General features: G+C 35.9%; 1 protein-coding gene across 1 annotated transcript in view; it reads left to right on the top strand.

The window, feature by feature from the left end:
• Window positions 1-6,624: 6,624 nt before the first annotated feature.
• SPATA16 (spermatogenesis associated 16) overlaps window positions 6,625-23,804 on the top strand; it is a 323,333-nt gene continuing 306,153 nt past the window's right edge. Inside the window, exon 1 of the mRNA XM_066241718.1 lies at window positions 6,625-7,236. Within this exon, the coding sequence (XP_066097815.1) occupies window positions 6,625-7,236 (612 nt within the window). The remainder of the gene's footprint in view (window positions 7,237-23,804) is intronic.

Consider the following 23,804-nt stretch of genomic DNA (forward strand, 5'->3'; position numbering starts at 1 on the left):
AAAAGCCCCAGAAACAACTCACTTGTGGCAGGCTTTGGACCACACCAGAGCATGATGCAATTACTTCACTAGTGGCATACCAAAGGAAGATCTCAGCGGGCACCAGACCCTGCTGAAGTAAATTTCATTTATGGAGTCAGTCCTTGCACAGCAGCTCACAAACTATAGTCAAGGTCAATTCTCATAGCTAGCCTGAGGGTCAACTATACCCACAAACAGGCCAACTGCAACTCAGCTACAACGGGAAGGTTCACATACCTCATACAAGGGACATTTCTGGAGCAGCTAGCTCAGGTGATTGGGGAGACAGTGCTGCTGAGTCTCATAAGACACCTACTACATAAGGCCATCCTACCAAATCTGGGAGAAATAGCAGATATACCTAATAATACACAGAAACAAATACAGCTGAAATAGGGAGACAAAGAAAAATATCCCAAATGAAAGAACAGGAGAGATCAAAAAGAAAAAAGAAAAAGAACTAAATAAAATAGAGGCAACAAATTTACCAGATAGAGTTCAAAACAATGGTTATAAGGATATTCAAAGAACTTAGTGGAGGAATGGATAAACTCAGCAAGAACTTAAGGAGATAGTAAGCATGAAAACAGACAGATAAACCATAAAAAAGAACCAGTCAAAAATAAAAAGTACAATATCCAAAATGCAGAATATACTAAGGAATTAATAGCAAGTTAGATGAAACAGATAATCAAATCAGCAATTTTAAAGACAAGGTAGCAGAAACACACAATCAGAGTGCAAAAACAACAACAAAAAAGAATTTAAGTAATGAAGATAGTTTTAAGGAACCTCTGGGACAACATAAAGCATAACAGCATCTGCCTTAGGAATATCAGAAGAAGAGCAAGAGCAAGGGATTGAGAACCTATTTGAAGAAATAATGACTGAAACGTTTCCTAACCAGATGAGGGGAAAAGGCACACAAGTTCAAGGAAGTGCAGAGAGTTACAAACAACATGAACCCAAAAAAGGCCACTTCAAGACACATAATAATTAAAATGGCACAGGTAAAAAACAAAGTGAAAATCTTAAAAGCAGCAAGAGAAAAGCTGTTAGTTCCCTACAAGAGAGTGCCTTTAAGACTGTCATTTCTTAACAGAAGCATTGCAGGTCAGAAGATACTGGCATGAAATAAATATTCAAAGTGATAAAAAGAAATGACCTACAGCCAAGACTACTGTACCCAGCAAGGCTGTCATTTATAATGGAAGGAGAAATAAAGAGTTTTGCACACAAGAAAAATCTAAAAGAGTTTATTACCACCAAACCAGTTTTACAAAAAAAAAAAAAAATGTTAAAGTTTTTTCAAGAATATAAATATAAATTTTTCAAGAAGGGGGAAAAAGGAACATAATTAGAAAGAACAAAATGGCAATAAATACATATCTTTTAATCACTTTAAGTGTAAATGAATAAAATGCTTCAATTCAAAGACATAGTAGCTGAATGTTTAACAAAATAAAATCCCATGCATATTCTGTCTACAAGAGACCCACTTAGAATGAAAGACTGAAAGTAAAGGAATGGGAAAAGATATTAAGATATTTCATGGAAATGAAAAGGAAAAAAAAAAAACTAGGGTAGCAATACTTCCCATGCAAAATAGACTTTAAAACAAAGGCTAGGCCCTGGCCAGGTGTCTCAGTGAAAAAAGTGTCATCCCAGAGCACCGAGGTTGCAGGTTCAATCCCCAGTCAGTATATGTACAAGAAGCAATCAATGAGTTCACAACTAAATGGAACAACTAAGTGGAATGAGTTGATGTTTCTCTCTCTCCCCCCACTTTCCTCTCCCTCCCTCTCTCTCTCTTTGTATCAAATCAATGGAAAAATATTTTAAAAAAGAAAACAAAGGCTATATAAGAGACAAAGAAGGACATAGTGATAAAGAAATCAATTCAACAAGGGGATATACCTCCTGTAAATATTTATGCACTCAACATAGGAACACCTAGACATTTAAAGCAAATCTTGGCAATAGAAAAGGGAAAAATTGACAGTAATACATTGATAGTAGGAGATTTTAACACTCAATTGACATCAATGGACCTTTTAGACAGAAAATCAACAAGGAAAGAATGACTTTAAATGGTAACACTACACAAGATGTATTTAATTAATATTTTCATAGCATTTCACCCAAAACAGAAGAATATACATTTTTTTTCCTCAAGTGCACATAGAACATTTTCTAGGATAGACCACATGTAGGACACAGCACAAGTTTCAATAAATTTAAAAAAATTGAAATCATATCAAACATATTCTTCGACCACAGTCTTATGAAACTAAAAATTACAATGGAAAAACTGAAAAACACACAAAGACATAGGAGCTAAATAGCATGTTACTAAACAATAAATAGGTTAACAATGAGCTCAAGGAAGAAATCATAGGTACCTTGTGATAAATAAAAATAAAAACACAACAACCCCAAGACTTTGGGACACAGTGAAAGCAATCCTATAAGGAAATTTATAGCATTACTGGCCTACCTAAAGAAACAAAATTTTCAAATAATCTGACCTTACAACTAAAGGAACTAGGAAAAAACACAACAAATTTAATAGAAGTTAACAAAGTTAGTAGAAGTTAACAAATAATAAGATGAGAGTGGAAATAAAAGAGGCTAAAAAATAAAAAAGATCAATAAAACGAAGAACTGGTTTTTAAAAAAGATAAGCAAGTTTGATAAACCTTTAACCAGACTGACTCATCAAGAAAAAAATGAATGAGGACTTAACCAAATAAAATCAGAAATGAAAGAGAGAAGTAACTGACACCACAGAGATACAAAGGATTATGAGAAATTATTACAAATATGCCAACAAATTGAACAATATGAAAAGAAATAGATAAATTCCTAGAAAAATACAATCTTCCAAAACTGAATCAAGAAAAAAAAAAAAACACAGAAAATCTGAACAGATTATTACAACTAATAAAAGCAAAGCAGTAATCAAAAACTCAACAAACTAAAGTTCTGGACCAGATGGCTTCACAGGTGAATATTACTGAACATTCAAAGAAGAACTAACATCTCTCTCTTTATTCCAAAATAATTCAGGAAGAAGGAAGACTCCCAATCTCATTTTATGAGGCCAGCATTATCCTAATTCCAAATCTAGATAAAGACATTAAAAAGAAAGAGAATTATATGCCAATATCCCTGATGAATATAGATAACAAAATTCTCAAAAAAATATTAGCACACTGAATTTAGCATCATATTTAAAAGACTATACACCATAATCAATTGGGATTTATTACTGGGATGCAAGGTACTGGGATGATATATCACATAAACAAAATGAATGATAAAAATTATGAATATCTTAATAGATGCAAAGAAAAAAATCTGACAATGTCCAGAACCCACTTATGTCATAAACTCTCAGTAAGTGGGAGTAGAGAGAAAATATGTCAACATAGTAAAGACCATATATGACAAACCCACAGCTAACATTGTACTCAACAGGGAAAAGCTAAAACATTGCCCCTAATTTGGGAACAAGACAGAGAGGTCCACTTTCGTCACTCTCATTTAACATATACTGAATATCCTAGCACAGCAGTCTGACAAGAATAAGAAACAATAAGCATCCAAATTGGAAAGGAAGAAGTAAAATTGTTATTATTTGCAAATTACATGATACTGTATAAAAGACCCCTAAAGATTCTACCAAAAAACCCCCAACTAGAACTGATCAATGAGTTAAGTAAAGTAGCAGCATACAAAATAAATATTCAGAAATTGGTTGCATTTTTATATACCAACAATAAACAACCCACCATTAGAAACTGAACTGTTTTTTCTTGGGGCCCTTCTCCTCTTCCTCTTTTTTCCTTCCAAGTTTCAGTTTTTCATCTTTCCTGCATGGAATTGAAGTTGTGCATCCAAAGAAAGAAAGAAAGAATAAAGAAAGAAAGGGAAAGAGAGAGAGAGAGAGAAAGAGAGAGAGAGAGAAGGGAAGGGAAGGAAAGAGGCAGGGAGGGAGGGAGGGAATAAGGGAATGAGGGAGAGAGGGAGGGAGGGAGGGAGGAAAGAAAGAAAAGAAAATAAAAGAAAAAATAATTGTTGGTCTGATTTATTTTACTTAGCATTAAATCTTCTAGGTCTAGCTATGTTGTCACAAATGGTAAAATTTTATTTATTTTTATACCTGAGTAATATTCCATTGCATATATATGTATCATATCTTCTTTATCCAATCATCTACTGATGGACACTTAGGTTTCTTTCATATCTTGACTACTGTAAATAATGCAGCAATGACACAGGGATGCATATATCTATTTGATTAGCATTTTGGGTTTCTTCAATAAATACCCTGATAAAGCACTTCCATTTTAAATTTTTTTATTAGCTTCATACTGTTTTCCTTAGTGGCCACACTATCCTGCTTTCCCACAAACAGTGCATGATGGTTCCCTTTTCTCCACATCCTTGACAAATTGACTATCTATATGTCCTCTTTGGAAAAATGTCTATTAAGGTTTCTCTGCCCTATTTTAATTAGATTGTTTGTTTGTTTGGTGTTGAGTTGTATGAGTTCTTCACAAATTTTAGATATTAGCCCCTTATCTGGTGCATTATTGGCAAGTATCTTCTATTCATTATGTTATATTTTCATTTTGTTCGTAGTTTCCCTTGCTGTGCAAACACCTTTTTGTTTGCAGTTCTGTTTGTTTATTTTATCTTTTGTTTCCCTTGCAGTGAAAGACAAATACTAGATGATTCCACTTCTATGTATAATCTAAAAAAACTAAATAAATGAATAAGCAAAATAGAAAACAGACTCATAGATGCAGAGAACAGAATGCTGGCTGTGGAAGTGGGAAGAGGGAGACTTGGGGAAAGGTGAAGGGGTTAAGGAAAACATACTGTTGATTACAGAATTGTCATGGGGATGTAAAGCACAACATACGGAGTATAGTCTATAGTATATATAATAACTATGGCTGGTGCCAGGAGAGTATTAGACTTACTGGAGGGATCACTTGTAAATTATATATATAAATGTCTAGCCACTATGTTGTACACCTGAAACTAACATAATATTGAATGTCAACTTTAATTGAAAAATACAAAGAAAGATAAAAAAGATTTACTGGCTCAAAGTTAAGGGTGTTTTAAAGGTTTTCTATAAACAATCTTCTGTCTTTCAAACAAATAAATGAAAATAATTCACAGCATTAACCTAATTATAAGTTTTGAAAAACTATTCAAGACTTTGGTGTCAGGCACTGTCCTTGTGGTAGGCAAAAAGAAGCAAATATATTAACTCTTTTCTCATTGTCATTTTATTATACTCAGCTTTCTTGCATTTTCTCTTCTGTTTATGTTCTGATGTAAGTCTGCTATTAGCATTCCTATTTTTTTATTTTATTTATTGATTTTAGAGAGAGAGGAAAGGAGAGATGGAGACAGAAACATTGATCCACTCCTGTATGTGCCCTGAGCAGGGATAGAACTGGCAACCATTGAGCATCAGGATTATGCTCAACCAGCCAATCTATTTGGCCAGGGTGAGCATTCCTATTCTACAGAGAAAGAAAGTACTCCCAGACCAGGAGGCAGTGAGTGGAAATTCCAGGAAGGAAATCACAATCCAGGTTCTGCTAGTGACCAACAACATAATTTGGATAAGCAACTTAACCTCTCTATCCCTTAGTTTCTTTGAAAAAATGTGGTCCTTATCTTTGTTTACCCCACAGAGTTGTTTCCAGGACAGAATATGATAGGTGAAAGAGTCTTCAAAAATAGGAACCAACCATCAAACATAATTATTAGTTCTTAGGACTTTTATATTTGGGAACTAATCTAGAAGCAGAGATAGTATGCAGAAACCTTTGAATCAAAAGATTGTTACTATATTTTCTGAACATTAGTAACTTAGAAAACTGCCTTCTCTTCATATAATATACAGTATTGATGCCGTTCCTATGGCATCAATAAAGATGGAGATGTTGCTCCACATTAATGAGAGTTTGAAGGTCATGTTCTGCTTTCAAGTCAGGTCTAAATAATAGTTATCTTTAAAATGGTTTAAACTTGAGATTTTCATTACTAATAGAAAAAACAAATCTAGGAATCATTGTGCTCACAACAGTTCTGAGAGCTTTTCAGAGGAAGCAGCTGCAGTTTCTTTAGACTCCCAAGTCTAATGTGCAGGTTAGCAGTATATTTCATAATGAGTTCTAGACCACCTGCCTTTCTCAGGAAATTAATATCAAGATGGATTTCTTTGTCTTTTTGTCCTCAGTGGCTGTGTATAAGGTTTTCCTATTTAGTGAGTTTAGGTACTCCATAAAAATGTTCTTTCAATGTTGTTCAGCTATAGACGATTATTTTTTAAGACATTGTCTAAATGCATTTTCCACAAATGCTTGGTGAATTTTGAGATTGAAATATGCACTTTCTCAGGAAAACAGTCAGCAGATGATGCACATAATGTTTTACTTTATGGCAATAAATACCTATAATGAATAAAACAGTGTGTTAAATAAATCTGACTATAGCCTTGAACCACTGGAATTTCAGAATATTGTTTTAATTATTTTTCTTTTAAACCCTAAAGGAGTTTCCGAGGAGAAATCAATGGAGTCAGGAAGCAGTAGGAGTTTGGTGAATACAGTAAATAGGGTCCATCCTGATCAGCCAGTTCCAAAGATAAACACGAGCAAGAAGATGCCCACTTTAGCAAACCCACCCAGCACCCTGGAAATGCCACAAGAGACTAAGAAAAGCTGTGGAGACAAACAGGTAGAAGTCACATTTGAACGAATAAAAATGACAAAGAGCATCAAAGAAAAACAAAGCAATGAGTTAGAGAAAGTGGCCTGGAGAAGGAAGGCAGAAAGTGAAGAAAAGCCAGCTGGAAAGAAGGAGGCAAAGATCACGAAACTTGACAGCCCATTGATCCCCCAGCCTCTGCCTCACATCCCCTTAAAGAGCATCATGGATGTGGAGGTGAAGTTGGTCTACACGGATGAAGAGGATGTCAGCTATGAGTTTGTGGAGTCCCTCGCATCTCCTGGGACCTGGCCAACAAGCCAAGCAGCTGAGATGGTTGACCCTTTGCGTGTACCTAATTTCAACTTTCGGCCTCAGATTGACAAATGGCTTCAGGTAGCCTTAAAGGAAGCCAGCTTGTGCTATAGACAAAAGAAATATGCCGTGGCAGCAGGACGGTTCAGAACAGCACTGGAGGTATGGGAGTAAACAAAATATAGATAGGGAGAGGAAGCTGTGAAAAGCTGTAATTTCATTGAGCAGCTTTGATCTTATTGTAATGAACAGTGATCATGAAATGAAAATATTGAATGATAGGAGGATTATGTGGTTCCCAACTTACATGAAGCAAATAAGATATGCCTACAAATTAAAATATCTGTGTGCACTTGACATGTAAAAATCACCTCAAAAGTATACCTCATGCTTTTACTTTGATAACAAAGCTTGAAGTGAATGATAACATGTAAAAGTGCAGTTGGTTTCATAATTTATATGTACACCTATACAAGCCATAAAATTTTCTATAGTGGTGGTGGCTAGAATATAGATTTTCTAGAAATAGGCAGTTAATGAGTATATGAATTGTCCCCTTTTGTGTAGTCTTCATGATTAACTGTAAAGCCATCTTTACTTTTTTAGCATGGGCTGATAATTTCTACATAATACTTATTAAAAACAAAGTAACATCATTGCTATATCATCAAACTTCACTTTCCTTCCCAGTCTATTGAACTTTATGAATACTTATTTTTCTCTCTGCAAGCAGGTTAAATTGGTCAATATCTTCATATAAAGAAATAGCCTGTGCACTAAAATAAACTTAAGAACCACTAAAACACAAAAGAGTAGTAGGAAAAATTGCTTCAGCTCATGACTCTCTGAGCCAATAAAAGGATGAAGTGTGTAAATAAACATGCCATTGGCCTAGCAATATGGGTAATATTAGTAATTTCATTAAAAGGAAAAAATTCAGTGCATTATCTATATGTCTGGTGGTCACTAGAGATGTAATAAATGAGGTAAGACGTGGCTCCTTCCCTCCAGCAGTCTGGTGAGGGAGACAACCCAGTGAGCAGTTAAATAGGACGGCATAAAGGAGTAGCAACTGCTCCACTACAGGACACGGGGCATGGGCTGGAGTTAAAGAATAGGCATTTCCACTGTTACTTGTAGGCTGAAGTGGCTACATCTGCAATGAATTATTAATGGATATTTAAAAGGAAACACTAAGCACAAAAATGGAGGCCCAGAGAGATATGAAATGATGAGGTAGAGTACTATGTGATGCATCTATGAATATTTCTGTCCATAAACAGTTATCTACACAAGGAAGGAAGGAGTGATTCACCATATAAAAAATGCCCCCAAAATTTAAGCTGCCAGCAAACCACTGAGAACCCTCTGCTGTCCTTTGAGCTAAAGATCAGAAACCTCTGAGAAAAGAATGTTAAAGAAAGACTTGAGGAAACCTCCTGGGCTCTCCTGCTAGAACCATATTCAGCTGGAAAAAAAAATGGGGTGATGGTGGGGGACAAGGTTAAAGGTGTAATTTTGTAGATTAAGAACAGTATCAAAAGAAAAGAAAAGGCCTGACCAGGTGGTGGCACAGTGGATAGAGCTTTGGACTGGGACACAGAAGACCCAGGAACCAAACCCCAAGGTCACCAGCTTGAGTGTGGGCTCTTCCTGCTTGAGCGTAGGCTCACCAGATTGAGCAAGGGGTCACTGGCTTGAGCATGGGATCATATGTAGACATGACTCCAGGGTCACTGGCTTGAGCCCAAGGTCTCTGGCTTGAGCAAGGGGTCACTCACTCTGCTATAGCACCCTCCCCCCATCAAGGCACACATGAGAAAACAATCAATGAACAATTAAGGAGCCACAATAAAGAATTGATGCTTCTCATCTCTCTCCCTTCCTGTCTGTCTGTTTTTCTCTCTCACAGTCTCTGTCACCAAAAAAATAAAAATAAATAAAAAGAAGAAAAAAAACAAAGAAAAATAGTCATTTTGGCAATGAAAAAAGAAAGACATAAATAAGAAAGGATAAAAACCTTAAATTAAGTTTGGGTAAAAGGAAAAGATATCTGCATTAACTGGAAGAAAATACCTATTTTTTTCTCCTATAAAACACAATATTCAAAATTGTAAAATTTGAATCAGTTTTTAATGACTCCAAGGTGTTAATTGTACTGGAAGATGCTTGTGTTCTGAGTCTTATGCACATTCATTCTCTATTCCCCACCCCTGTCTCTCTCTCTCTCACTCTCTCTTACTCCCTCTCTCTCTCCCTCTCATACACCCCCTTCCCAAAGTGTTTAGGAAAGTGTTGGATGCTAGCATTAATTACTGGTAATTAACAAAGGTAATTATTTTGAGACCAAAACTTAGCCATCTGGTCTAGCTTTTGTTTCATTATCTTGGGAGTTAACTTTGAAATCTTACCTATAATGCCTCTTAATAAGCCAAAGCTACTAGGAATAGAAAAGATTTTTAACCTCTTTAACTCTTTCTTCTCCTGAATTTAACTTCTTCAATACTGTGTGTCCTTGGATATTATTCACTGCATCTTTCTCTTTTCCTTAGGCCCTAGTATGGCTTTGAATAAGATAGGATGAACAACAAAGACCAAGGCATAACGATAAGAATCATACCTGAAAACAGATGTGTAAGTGAATGTCTGAGCACGTGTAAGTTAGGATTCAGTTTGGCTTCAAGTGACATTGTCTAAGCAAGAAAAAAGTTTATTTTTCTTTCACATAAATGTAGGTAGAGAAGGGCAGGTATGGTAAGACCATCAGGGTACCAGATTCTATTTTATTCTTTAAGATGTGGCTTTGACCTCATGATTCAAAATGACAGCCCCTGTTGTTATCATTGCATCCACATTCTAGCCAGCCAAGTGGGTAAAAAAGGATGGACAGAGGCACATTATGTCTCTCTAAACACACTTTGTAGAAGTTGCACACACCATTTCCATTTTTTATTCATGGGCTCAAATTTAATCACGTGGCCACACAAACCTACAAAGAGAGGCTGAGAAATATTGTTTTTATTCCAGATGTTCCTAACATTCAGAGATCCTATTACTGAGGAAGACAGAATAGATATTGAAGGATAACTAGCAACTTTCCATTAGAATGCTTGTTACTTGGGAGGCACCATGAAGCATACAAAATGCTTACCAAACGGGTGATATAAGGACAGCTGTTAGGAGTATGCAGAAGATTCTTTGCAGATAAAGGTAAAACTACAAACAAAAACCCCCCAGGAAAGTAGGAACTAACAAAGGTCCTGGATATTTGTGAATATTTATTCATTAACATGATAATTTTCAGGGCATCTAATAATCCCTTTAGAAATAATCTGTTTATACATTAGTTTTCTTGTGCTCTTGACAAAGATTTAACTTATTTTGTTTTCATAAGATAGTTACTAACCAGATAGCTAAATTTATGATACTGTTTTATAATGATTAAGATAAACTGGTATTCAATGATTGAGAAGACAACAGGTTAGCCTAAAAAAAAAAAAAGTTAACTTTATTAGTATTTCAGAACATAGGAGTGTAAAACCAGTGGCTGCGGCCACCATCACAGCTGCCTGGCCCATGCAGGTTTGCATTTGATTCGGACAGTTGGTAATGAAACAACAGAGCCAAGAACTGATGGGCCATTGCCTTTAATCCTAGCTTGCACCTGGTGGGCAAGAAATACACACAGTGGGAAAAACACTTTCCTTTCCATTCAGGGCTCCCAAAGCCACTGACTCATCCAAGTTTCCTAGAATCAAAGGTTTCTACCTCACCAGCCTTATTCACCTCTGTTCCCCATCTTCTCTCTGCACAAACTGGCTTCTCCTTCTGCACTCTGCCATCTTGGCTGCTTCTCCTCTGCAATGCAGGAACTTAGAGAGCGAGCCTCAGTCTGCCCCATTTTATAGTGTAGAAATCAAAACCTTTAATTTAATATACAAATAAGGAAGTCTCTGATACAAAGTCACTTATCTGAGGCATAAATAGGATTCCTCATAAGAGTGCACCACCCCACATCATGCAACAGTCAAGGGTGTGGGGAAAAGCTTAGTTTTGAAAAGATCTTAGTATTGAAAGGACAGGAAAGACTTAGTCTTAAAACTAAGCCTTAGGCTTAGTGACTTCGCTGACTTACAGCCTGTCTCCCACATCCAATGCAACTGTAAGTGAGCAAACATATATATAATATTTACAAACTTATTTGACCAACAAGGAGGCATTTATTAAATAGCTTAATGAAACTTATTTTGCTATGTTTTATTTTTACTGTATAAAGTTAAACCAGTTGTGTAAGTAATATTAGCTTTCTTTCTTTCTTCCTTTCTTTCTTAACAGAGACAGAGAGAGAGAATCAGAGAGAGGGGCAGATAAGGACAGACAAAACCCCTGGGGGGTTTTGTTTGTAGTTTTACCTTAATCTGTCTAGGAAGGGAGAGAGATAAGAAGCATCAATTTTTTGTTGCAGTACCTTAGTTGTTCATCAATTCCTTTCTCATATGTGCCTTGACCAGGGGGTTACAGCAGAGCGAGTGAACTAAGAACTATCTATGTTAGAATCTATTTAAATTAAGCTTTATGGGATGTCCATATTTTCAAGCCAGTGACCTCAGGCCACCATGGGATCATGTCTATGATCCCACGCTCAAGCCAGTGTCCTTGCACTCAAGCTGGTGAACCTGTACTCAAGCCAGATGAGCCCGCCCTCAAGCTGGTGGCCTCGAATTTCAAACCTGAGTCCTCTGTATCCCAGTCTGACAGTCTATCCACTATGCCACTGCCTGGTCAGGCGTAAGATTAGTCTTTATCTCTATGACCAACTCATCAATCTTTGTTAAATTTTATTGAAATCAGTCACTTGCTCTTGTGTTTGTATTCACATTAGCAGTCACATTAGTAGGGCAGAAAATATAAGCTAAAGATAAAAACACAAACACATTAAATTACATTTTCATGCCTAGATGCTATTCCTTGTAATTTTTAGAGGACAAGTATATAAATATACTCACTATACAAATAGAGGGGGTTCTCTATAAGAAAATGTGTAAGACATTGGCCTTATGTGGTTGTATTTGCATATAAGTCAATACATACTACTTTTAATGAATTGCTTAGCTGTCAGTTAAAAGTAGGAAGAAACTAACTAATAAACATTCTAGCTGCATTTTTATAGAAAGAAAAATAATTATTAATAAAGACCTAATAGGAAAACTTGAAGGTGTGGGAATGCATTAATCAGATTTTTCTTGTCAGTTACAGGAAAAACACTCATTATAAAAAGTTCTTGTATGTTTGTTGCATATAACCTAAACAATATCATCATTTCAACCTTACTCATAGGATTTTAGTAATTAAGAAGCTTCCACCTTTTAAATTAGAATTAGATCTATACACACCTTTCAAAATTCACAGCTTCAAACAATCCCATTGAGCCAGCCAAAGCAGACAGAACACAGCTAATCTCTTTCCTAATGGAACTTTCAGTTCTGATTTCATCACATAGGGACCCCTTTGAGGTACTAATCTTTTCTTTTTCTTTCTTTCTTTCTTTCTTTCTTTTTTTTTAAATATCTTGGTGCTTCGGTCACTGATCTGTGAAGTTAGAATAATTCACATTTATGGAGCTCTTCCTACACAGACACTGTATTTTACATTCTGGGATGTTTATTTTATTATTCCATTTTATTCTCACAACAATCTTATGAGATGGAACTGTTATTATTCTTGTGTTACTAATGAGAAAACTAAGAAACAGGTTCCAGGCCCTGGCTGGTTGGCTCAGTGGTAGAGTATCGGCCTGGCGTGTGGAAGTCCTGGGTTTGATTCTCGGCCAGAGCACACAGGAGAGGAGCCCATCTGCTTCTCCACCCCTCCCCCTCTCCTTCCTCTTTGTCTCTCTCTTTCCCTCCTGCAGCCAAGGCTCCATTGGAGTAAAGTTTCCCCGGGCGCTGAGGATGGCTTTATGGCCTCTGCCTCAGGTGCTAGAATGGCTCTGGTTGCAACAGAGCGACACCCCGGATGGGCAGAGCATCGCCTCCTGGTGGGCATGCCGGGTGGATCCTGGTCGGGCGCATGCGGGAGTCTATCTGACTGCCTCCCTGTTTCCAGCTTCAGAAAAATACAAAAAAAAAAAAAAAAAGGAAAAGAAACAGGTTCTATAACTTGCTCAGTAGTCTAAAGCTAGAAGTGATAGAGCCGGGAGCTGAACCACAGTGATCTGGTTAGAGCTCACCAGTTAACCATTATGTCCTTGCTACCCTCAGTGGGAGGTTGTTGGAAATACAGAATTTTGGACTGTGTCAGACCTGCAGAATCAGGATCTGCATTTTAGTGAGATCCCAAGTGCCTGTATACATTACAGTTTGAGGAGCACTGCACTCTGTAATATGTCAACATGGAACAGATTTGGTTCCTCATTTAAAATGCTCTGTGCCCTTTATTAATTTCATAGGAAATAATTTCCTTTTAAGCAGTTTTTTTCTATAACAATGGTTTGGAATTTTTGGATTTCAAGGGCCTGTAAAATAAAAAAAAGGAAAAGAAGAAGAATAAGGAGAAGGATGGCCACTGTATTTGTATTGTGTAAGAAAATGACAAAAATTGCTATCTGTTCACCATCATTATTTTATAAAAATATGGAACAATTTAAGACCAATGAGGAACAAAAAAAATAGAAAAGGCATAGTCTCAGAATGAAGGATTTAAAGAAATAGATTATGTTTTAATTTGATGAAAAGTTGACTAAATTTTTTTTTTAGTTTTCCCTTGAATCAATAAAGCATCAGTCTGAGAACGAGTTTTTGGGAACCACTGTTTTAGAACACAGGCCTTCTATGGTAAACACTAGGTATCCAGGATGACTGAACCTGCACAGGGCCTTCTTATGAGATTATTTCCCGTGTAATGGAATTTCAGACGAGGCAGGTCCATTTTGGAGCCCATCCAAGGGGGTTTATTTAATGAAATAGCAAAGATATCTCATTATAGGGCAGCCTCACCTATAATTGCTCTGCTGAGAAGAATTCTGTAGCAAATCTCTCGGGCATGAAAATATGGACATCCCAGAAAGCTTAATTTAAATGGATTCTAACATAGATAGTTCTTAGTTCAATATGATCAAGAAATCAAGAGTTCACCAAATCCTCTGAGTGCCTGAGCTGTCTTTTTACACATCTGTGGGTTTGCATGTGGATTCAGTAGGCACTCTTAACTCCCAGTGGGTCCAGGCCCTTTTATTCAGATAAACATCACAATAACCTTCAAAGATTATCCCCATTTTACAGATAAACTGGTGCTCTAAAATGTTAAAAAAAAAAAATTAAAGTGCCACAGCTAGTTTGTGGCAGGGCTGAGATTGAATTGAGGTGCTCTGATTTCGCAGCTGGAATTCTTACACTGTTGATTTCATGCCTTAAAGTGTGAAGTAATTACATAGTAATATTGTTAAAAATGTAGATTCTGATGGGTTAGATCTGTGATGGGAAACCAGATGCCTCTTTTCAAATAGGCTCCCAAATGATGTCCATGCTGCTAGTGCAGGGACCACTGAGTAGCAAGGACTTGTGCCACCCACTTGTAGGTTCCCAAATGCTTGCCATCAGCCCTAGCAACTTAGTAGAGGAACACATGGTGTAGGGCTGTGATGGACAGAGCACCAAATAGGCATTAGATTATCTGTGTTTCACGTGGCTTCTGGTAACTAATTGTTGTGTGACTTTGAACAAGTTTTTAACCTCACAGCATAGTTAAGTAGGAATGATAAAACTAATGCTCAACAACACAGTGCTGTCACATATGATTGCTTGTTTTTTGTGGGTTTTTTTTGTATTTTTCTGAAGCTGGAAACGGGGATAGACAGTCAGACAGACTCCCTCATACACCTGACCGAATCCACCTGGCACGCCCACCAGGGGGCGACGCTCTGCCCACCAGGGGGCGATGCTCTGCCCCTCCGGGGCATCGCTCTGTTGCGACCAGAGCCACTTTAGTGCCTGGGGCAGAGGCCAAGGAGCCATCCCCAGCGCCCTGGCCATTGTTGCTCTAATGGAGCCTCACTGCGGGAGGGGAAGAGAGAGACAGAGAGGAAGGAGAGGGGGAGGGGTGGAGAAGCAGATGGGCGCTTCTCCTGTGTGCCCTGGCTGGGAATCAAACCCAGGACTTCTGCACGCCAGGCCGACGCTCTACCACTGAGCTAACCGGCCAGGGCCGATTGCTTGTTTAAAAGCATGACAAACTCTAAATTTATGTATAAGTCATCGTGGTACTTCTCAAGTGCCCCATTTTCCTGTGCAGTATGTATTTACTTAAAAGTTTAGCACCCCGAAGGATTTTGATCAATTCAGTGTTTATCATCATTGTTTTAATCCATATCCCTTTTCCTCATTGATTAATATTAAAAATTTATCATTGCTTTCTTAATGATACTTGAAATTTAATCAAAGCAAAGGATCAAACTAATGCATTGCTTTCTACTTTATCCTCCCTTTCAGAAATAATTAAATCAAACACTATTTTGAACTATTAACTGCTTTTGACAAAAATATAAGCTTTCCCTTTAATGCACAAATTGTTGTGCTAGAAATAATTCATTTTTTCTTAGTTGTCAGGTATAAACTGACGGAACTCAGTATGTTTAAGGTCAAATATTTCAGATTTTAACTTGATTGTTCCCATCTTTGTTCTATCCAGGGACACTATAACTAATAAGTATTTAATGATAAAAAGATTGTTTAAATGCTAGCAGATTTAAATAATAGGAAAATGCAAAATGGATGCCTATCTTAACCCCAAAAATACAGAGATAGACTCAGGGACATGTACCCTGCAGACCTCCTATGGGGCGATGCTTTGTCCAACTGGGGTGTTGCTCCCTTGCTCATCAACTGAGCTATTTTTTTCTTTTAGCATGTGAGGCAGAAGCCCAGGGCCAAGTCATTGGAATCAATCCAGCCATGGCTGTGGGAGGGTGAGAGATAGAGAGAGAGAGAGACAGAGAGAGAAAGAGAGAGTAGGGGAAGGGGGAGGGGTGGTCGCTTCTCCTGTGAGCCTTGACTGGGAATCGAACTGGGACATCTACACACCAGGCCAATGCTCTATCACTGAGCCAACCAGCAGGGCCAAATTAGATATATTTCTATAGTTAAATGCTAATTAAACAAGACATATCTAGAAAGGTAGGGTTTGCCATTATATATATAAAAAAAAGTATGTTAATACCAATAACATTTACCAGCTGTTTCAGCCAGACATAGTGCTAGATGGAGGGGATACAGATATAAATACAACTTAGTTGTGGCCTCAAAAAGCCAGAAATTAAAGGCAAGAAATGAGGTCCCACTACCTATGTTCCAAGACTTCATTTGCATTTTCAGGTTATGCAATATTTTCTTTTTAAGTTAATGCATTGTTATCCTTTATGTCTTAAAATATTTTTTCCCAAAATGTGTCCTTTAAATGGACATTGAAAAGGACTTCTTACATATTTCAGTGTAATTTTATTCACTCTAGTGACCATCATCCTGACCCCAGTGGAATAAAAAGGATTAAAAGATTTAAGCTATGCAAAGGATAGTTGATTTTAGGCTGAGTATTATTAAAAAGAGAAGGAAAATGGGAAGAATGTCTAAGATTCCTTGATTTGAAGGGCCCTTGTGACTATTGAGGGTTTTTTTGTCCAGACGGCCTGAATCGCCTGCACATCCACCATCCAACTCATCTGACTCCTCTTCCTTTCCTACACATGAGCAGCTGTTGACACAGCAAGGAAAGGAGCCACAATTCCTGTATGTACTCTGCATCATACATGAGAGAGCTTGAAGGTTGGATGTTGAAGAATCAAAAGGAGGGTTAGAGTAGAAAAAGGTGAGCTGAGAGTTGCAAGGCAGGCATAGGCTAACTCATATATTGAGTTTCCCATGGTGGTCAAGAATGTGTTTATGGGACAGGGGATTAATAGGAGAATTTTCAGGAAATAAGACTGTATACTATAATTTGTATCACTGCACACATGAAAGAAATCTATGACATCTGATGTCATAGATTCTTGGCATAATTGCAATCACCTAGGAGCTATTAAATATATAGACGCCCAAATTGTTCCTCAGAGATTGCTACAATTGTCTGGGGTTCAGACAATGCCCATGCCTGGGGCACTGGTATTTTTAAGTTCCTAGGTCATTTTGTCGAGCAGCTAATAGTTGAGAACTGCTACTGTTGAAAATGCTCATCACTTCCTTCTCCTTTAAAACCACCGATAACTGGTACTAAACCACCTGTGCCTTTTTAAAAGGAATTAAGATAACTAATATCTGAATATTTTAAAGTTATTTAAAGAAAAATGTCATTGTCATGAAAATTTATCCTTTGGAAATGTACACTTAAAATAATCTCATTTTACCTAAAACCAAATTTACTTGATGTCTTTCTAATAACTACTAAGAAATAGATTGTTACTAAATTCTTATCAGTGGTTCATTAGTATGTGTCTCTGACATATTAAATTTGTTTTATTAGTAATGACCTCACAAAAATAAATTATTAACCCATAGGAAACCAAGTAAGGTTTTTTTAATGAGCAGCATTATTGCCATAGGTTACAAATAACAGTAAATGTTAGTGAAGTTTTTAAATATTGTTAACTCTCTTTTTTTTATTAATTTAAATGGGGTGACATTGATAAATCAGGTTACATATGTTCAGAGAAAACATCTTCAGGTTATTTTGACATTTGATTATGTTGCATAGCCATCACTCAAAGTCAAATGGTCTTTTGTCACCTTCTATCTGGTTTTCTTTGTGCCCATCCCCTTCCCCGTGCCCCACCCCGTTCCTCTCCTTCCTCTCCTCCCCCCAGTAACCACCACACTCTTGTCTATGTCTCTGTGTCTCATTTTTATGTCCCACCTATGCATGGAATCATACAGTTCTTAGTTTTTTCTGATTTACTTATTTCACTCAGTATAATGTTATCAAGATCCATCCATGTTGTTGTAAATGATCTGATGTCATCATTTCTTATGGCTGAGTAGTATCCCATAGTATAGATGTACCACATCTTTTTTATCCAGTCATCTATTGAAGGGCTTTTTGGTTGTTTCCATATCTTGGCCTCTGTGAACAATGCTGCAATGAACACGGGGCTGCATGTGTCTTTACGTACCAGTGTTTTTGAGTTTTGGGGGTATATACCCAGTAGAGGGATTGCTGGGTCATATGGTAGCTCTATTTTTAATTTTTTGAGGAACCACCATACTTTCTTCCATAATGGTTGTACTACTTTACATTCCTACCAACAGTGGATGAGGGTTCCTTTTTCTCCACAGCCTCTACAACATTTGTTATTACCTGTCTTGTTGATAATAGCTAATCTAACAGGTGTGAGGTGGTATCTCATTGTAGTTTTGATTTGCATTTCTCTCATAGCTAACAAAGATGAGCATCTATTCATATATCTGTTGGCCATTTGTATTTCTTCCTGGGAGAAGTGTCTGTTCATGTCCTCTTCCTATTTTTATTGAATTGTTTGCTTGTTTGTTGTTGAGTTTTATGAGTTCTTTGTATATTTTGGATATTAGGCCCTTATCTGAGCTGTTGTTTGAAAATATAATCTCCCATTTAGTTGGCTGTCTGTTTGTTTTGCTGTCAGTTTCTCTTGCTGAGCAAAAGCTTCCTAGTCTGATGTGGTCCCATTCATTTATCTTTGCCTTCACTTCTCTTGCCTTTGGAGTCAAATTCATAAAGTACTCTTTGTAAATAAGGTCCATGAGTTTAGTACCTATGTTTTCTTCTTTGTAATTTATTGTTTCAGGTCTTATATTTAGGTCTCTGATCCATTTTGAATTAATTTTAGTACAAGGGGACAAACTGTAGTTGAGTTTCATTCTTTTGCATGTGGCTTTCCAGTTTTCCCAGCACCATTTGTTGAAGAGGCTTTCTTTTCTCCATTGTGTATTGTTGGCCCCTTTATCAAAAATTATTTGACCATATATATATATATATATTTTTTGGATATTAGGCCCTTATCTGAGCTGTTGTTTGAAAATATAAAAACCATATATATATGGTTTTATTTCTGGGCTTTCTATTCTGTTCCATTAGTCTCAGTGTCTATTTTTCTGCCAGTACCATGCTGTTTTGATTGTCGTGGCTCTATAATATAATTTGAGGTCAGGTATTGTAATGCTGCCAGCTTCATTTTTCCTTAGGATTGCTTTGGCTATTCAGGGTTTTTTTATACTTCCATATAAATCTGATGAATTTTTGTTCCATTTCTTTAAAAAATGACATTGGAATTTTGATGGGAATTGCATTAAATTTGTATATCGCTTTGGGTAATATAGTCATTTTGACTATATTTATTCTTCCTATCCAGGAACAAGGAATATTTTTTCATTTCATTGTATCTTTTTTGATTTCTCTTAACAATGCTTTGTAGTCATTTTATAGGTCCTTTACATTATTTGTTATGTTTATTCCTAGGTATTTCATTTTTTTTATTGCAACCATGAAGGAAATTATTTTTTTGAGTTCATTTTCTGATGTTTTATTGTTAGCATATAGGAAAGCAATGGACTTTTGTATATTAATTTTTTATCCTGAGACCTTACTGTATTGGTTTATTGTTGCTAGTAGTCTTTTTGTAGTTTCTTTGGGGTTTTCGATATATAGGATCATATCATCTGCAAATAGTGAAACCTTTACTTTGTCTTTTCCAATATGAATGCCTTTTATTTCTTTCTCTTGTCTGATTGCTCTGGCTAGAACTTCCAGCACCATGTTAAATAAGAGTGGAGAGTGGACAACCTTGTCTTGTTCCTGAGTTTAGGGGAAAAGTCCTCAGTTTTATGCCATTTAATATGATGTTAGCTGATGGTTTATCATAAATGGCCTTTATTATGTTGAGATATTTTCCTTCTGACCCATTTTGTTGAGTGTTTTAAACATAAAATTGTGTTCTATTTTATCGAATGCCTTTTCTGCATCTATTGATAGGATCATATGGTTTGTGTTTTTTATTTTGTTGATATGGTGTATTACATTAACCGTTTTACGTATGTTGAGCCATCCTTGTGATTCTGGGATGAATCCCAGAATCATGATGTATTATCTTTTTAATGTATTGTTGTATTTGATTTGCTAGTATTTTGTTTAGTATTTTAGCATCTGTATTTATTAGTGATATTGGTCTGTAGTTTTCTTTTTTTGTGTTGTCCTTGCCAGGTTTCGGTATGAGAGTTATGTTGGCCTCATAGTATGTGTTTGGAAGTATTGCTTCTTCTTCAATTATTTGAAAGACTTTGTGTAGAATAGGAACCAAGTCTTCTTTGAAAGTTTGATAGAATTCATTAGTATAGCCGTCTGGCCCTGGACTTTTATTTTTGGGGAGGTTTTTGATAGTTATTTCTATTTCCTATCTGCTTATGGGTCCGTTTAGACTTTCTGGTTCATCATGACTCATTATAGGAAGATTGTATTGTTCTCGGAATTTATACATTTCTTCTAGATTGTTAAATTTGGTGGCATCTAGTTTTTCATAGTATTCTACAATAATTCTTTGTGTATCTATAATGTCTGTGGTGATTTCTCCTCTTTCATTTTGGATTTTGTTTATCTGAGTCCTTTCTCTTTTTTTCTTAGTGAGTTTTGCCAAGGGTTTGTCAATTTTATTGATCTTTTCAAAGAATCAGCTCTTTGTTTTATTACTTTTTTCTATAGTTTTTCTATTCTCTATTTTGTTTATTTCTGCTCTGATTTTTATTATTTCCTTTCTTCTGCTGGTTTTGGGTTGCCTTTGTTCTTTTTCTAGCTCCTTAAGATGGAAAGTTAAATGGTTTCCTTGGGCTCTCTCTTGTTTATTAATGTAGGCCTGTATTGATATGAACTTCTCTCTTGTTACTACTTTTGCTGCATCCCAGAGATTCTGATATGTCATATTGTTATTTTCGTTTCTCTGTATGTAACTTTTGATCTCTGCTTTTATTTCTTCATTGACCCATTCATTTTTTAAAAGTGTGTTGCTTAGTTTCCACATTTTTGTGGGTTTGTTTATCTCTTTTTTGCAATTGAATTCTAGTTTCAAGGCATTATGGTCAGAGAATATGCTTGGTATAATCTCAATCTTTCTGAATTTGTTGATGTTATTTTTGTGGCCCAACATATGGTCAATTCTTGAGAATGTTCCATGTACACTAGAGAAAAATGTATACTCTGGCACTTTGGGATGAAATGTCCTATCATATACAATTGTTCTAGTGTTTCATTTAAGGCCAATATTTCTTTATTGATTTTCTGTTTGGATGAACAATCTAGAGCTATCAGTGCTGTATTGAGGTCTCCAAGTATGACTGTACTTTTGTTGTTTTTTGTGTTTGGATCAGTCAGTAGCTATCTTATATATTTTGGTGCTCCTTGGTTTGGTGCATATATATTTAGAAGTGTTATGTCTTCTTGATTTAATGTCCCCTTAATCATTATGAAATGACCATTTTTGTCTCTGATTACCATTGTTGTCTTATAGTCAGCATTGTTAGATATGAGTATTGCTACACCTGCTTTTTTTTGGATGTTACTTCTTGGAGAGTAGTTTCCAGCCTTTCACTTTGAATTTGTTTTTATCCTTGTAGCTTAGATGTGTTTCTAATAGGCAGCATACAGTTGAATTTTCTTTTTTAATCCATTCTGCTACTCTGTGTCTTTTTATTTATGAGTTCAATCCATTTACATTTAGTGTAGTTATTGATTTTGAGGGTTTCTTATTGCCATTTTATATATTGCTATCTGATAGTTTTGTATCTTGTTTGATTCTTCTCTTTTGTTTTTCTATCATTTGTTTTTGTTTGGTTGTAATCTATACTTCTTCCCTCTGTTGCTTCTTTTTTCAGTCCATGTGCTTCTGTGGTCGTTTTTTTCAGGGGTGGTTACTATTAAGTAATGAAAAACATACACTTCATGTTCATTGTAGTACATTATCTCATGAGTGCTTCTGCACTCCATCCTCCTTTGCTACTGTTAATCTTTGTCCTCTCCCCCCTTTTTTTGTTGTCACAGATTAAGTTTGGGTTTTTTTTGTTTTATTGATGGAGCTTTTATTTGTGGTTTTGATTTGTTTTGTTCTTTGTATCTGGTTGAAAAACCTCCTTTAGTATTTCCTGAAGTGGGGGTTTTCTGGTAATAAATTCCCTCATTTTTCTGTATCTGTGAATGATTTTATTTCTCCTTTGTATTTGATGGGTATAGTATTCTTGGCTGGAAATTCCTCTCTTTCAGAACTTTAAATATTGGGGTCCACTCTCTTCTAGCTTGTAGAGTTTCTGCTGAGAAATCTGATGTTAATCGAATGGGCCTTCCTTTATATGTTATATTCTTCTTTTCCCTGGCTGCATTGAGATTTTTTTCTTTGTCATTGATTTGTGCCATTTTCATTATAATGTGCTTTGGAGTAGGTTTGTTAGGGTTAAGATAACTCAGTGTTCTGTTTGCTTCTTGAATTCGAGGCTTTATTTCTTTCCACAGGCTTGGGAAATTCTCATCTATTATTTGTTTGAATATGTTCTCCATTCCTTTTTCTCTCTCTTCTCCTTCTGATGTTCCTATTATTCTTATGTTGCTCTTTTTGATGGAGTCAGACAATTCTTTAAGGCTTTCTCATTTTTTTAAATTTGTGTATCTCTCTCCTCTTCTCTCTGTAGTGCCTCTAGTTGCCTGTCTTCTATGTAACTAATTCTCTCCTCTATCTGGCTTGTTCTATTAGATAAGTTTGTTACCTTGTTTTTCATTTCAAGACTTGAGTTTTTTATCTCTTTTTGATTTGCTTTTATAGTTTCAATTTCCTTAGTGATGTATTCTTTCTCTTCATTGAATTGTTTTTTGAACTCCCTAAATTGCCTTTCTGTGCTTTCTTGTATATCCCTGAGTATTTTTAGGATTTCAATTTAAAATTCTCTGTCATTTAACTCCAAGGTTTACAAGCTATTGAACTTTTTTTCTATAGATTTTTCTTCATCTCTCTGAGCTATATCTCTTTTATATCCATGATATTTGATTTTTTTTTCTTAATGGCATTTGAGAGTGGTATTGTTAATAACTCTAATAAGAGTTGATAAAGAATAATAATATAAGGTCTACTGGAAAGTTCTGTCCATTTCTATACCAAGTTTTGACACATAAGAACGTTTATTTGGTGCATGTGTGCCTCTCTATTTTTATCACTAAATGTATACATACTGATGTAGCAAATTAACTAAAACAAAGTTGATTCATGTTAGTCTTATGTGTGAAGCGATAGTGTATCCATGGCTACTGATAAAGTTCATTTACGCCACTGTAATTTTTATGAATTTCAACAAGGAAGAAATGCTACAGAAGCATGTCAGTCGCATTCACCATATTCCCCGGACTTAGCACCCTCCGACTATCACTTGTTTTTGTCCTTACTAAATTTTTTGAAGGGCAAAAAATTCAAAAATGAAGTAGATATCAAACAAGCACTGGTTCAATTTTTCGCATCAAAAGATAAAACATTTTTCAAAAATGGGATATACAAATTGCCCTCATGCTGGCAAGAAATTATTAATAATAATGGCAATTATATTATTCAATAAAGTTTATTGACGATAAGAAAAATCTGTATTTTTTTTATTCCAAAAATGGACAGAACTTTCTGATAGACCTTATATAAAAATTTAAAAAAAGAAAAAATTAAAAAAATATATTTTTTTGAGAAAATACAGTGAAAA

The sequence above is a fragment of the Saccopteryx bilineata genome, chromosome 8 (assembly GCF_036850765.1).
Source record: "Saccopteryx bilineata isolate mSacBil1 chromosome 8, mSacBil1_pri_phased_curated, whole genome shotgun sequence".
NCBI classification, from domain to species: domain Eukaryota; kingdom Metazoa; phylum Chordata; class Mammalia; order Chiroptera; family Emballonuridae; genus Saccopteryx; species Saccopteryx bilineata.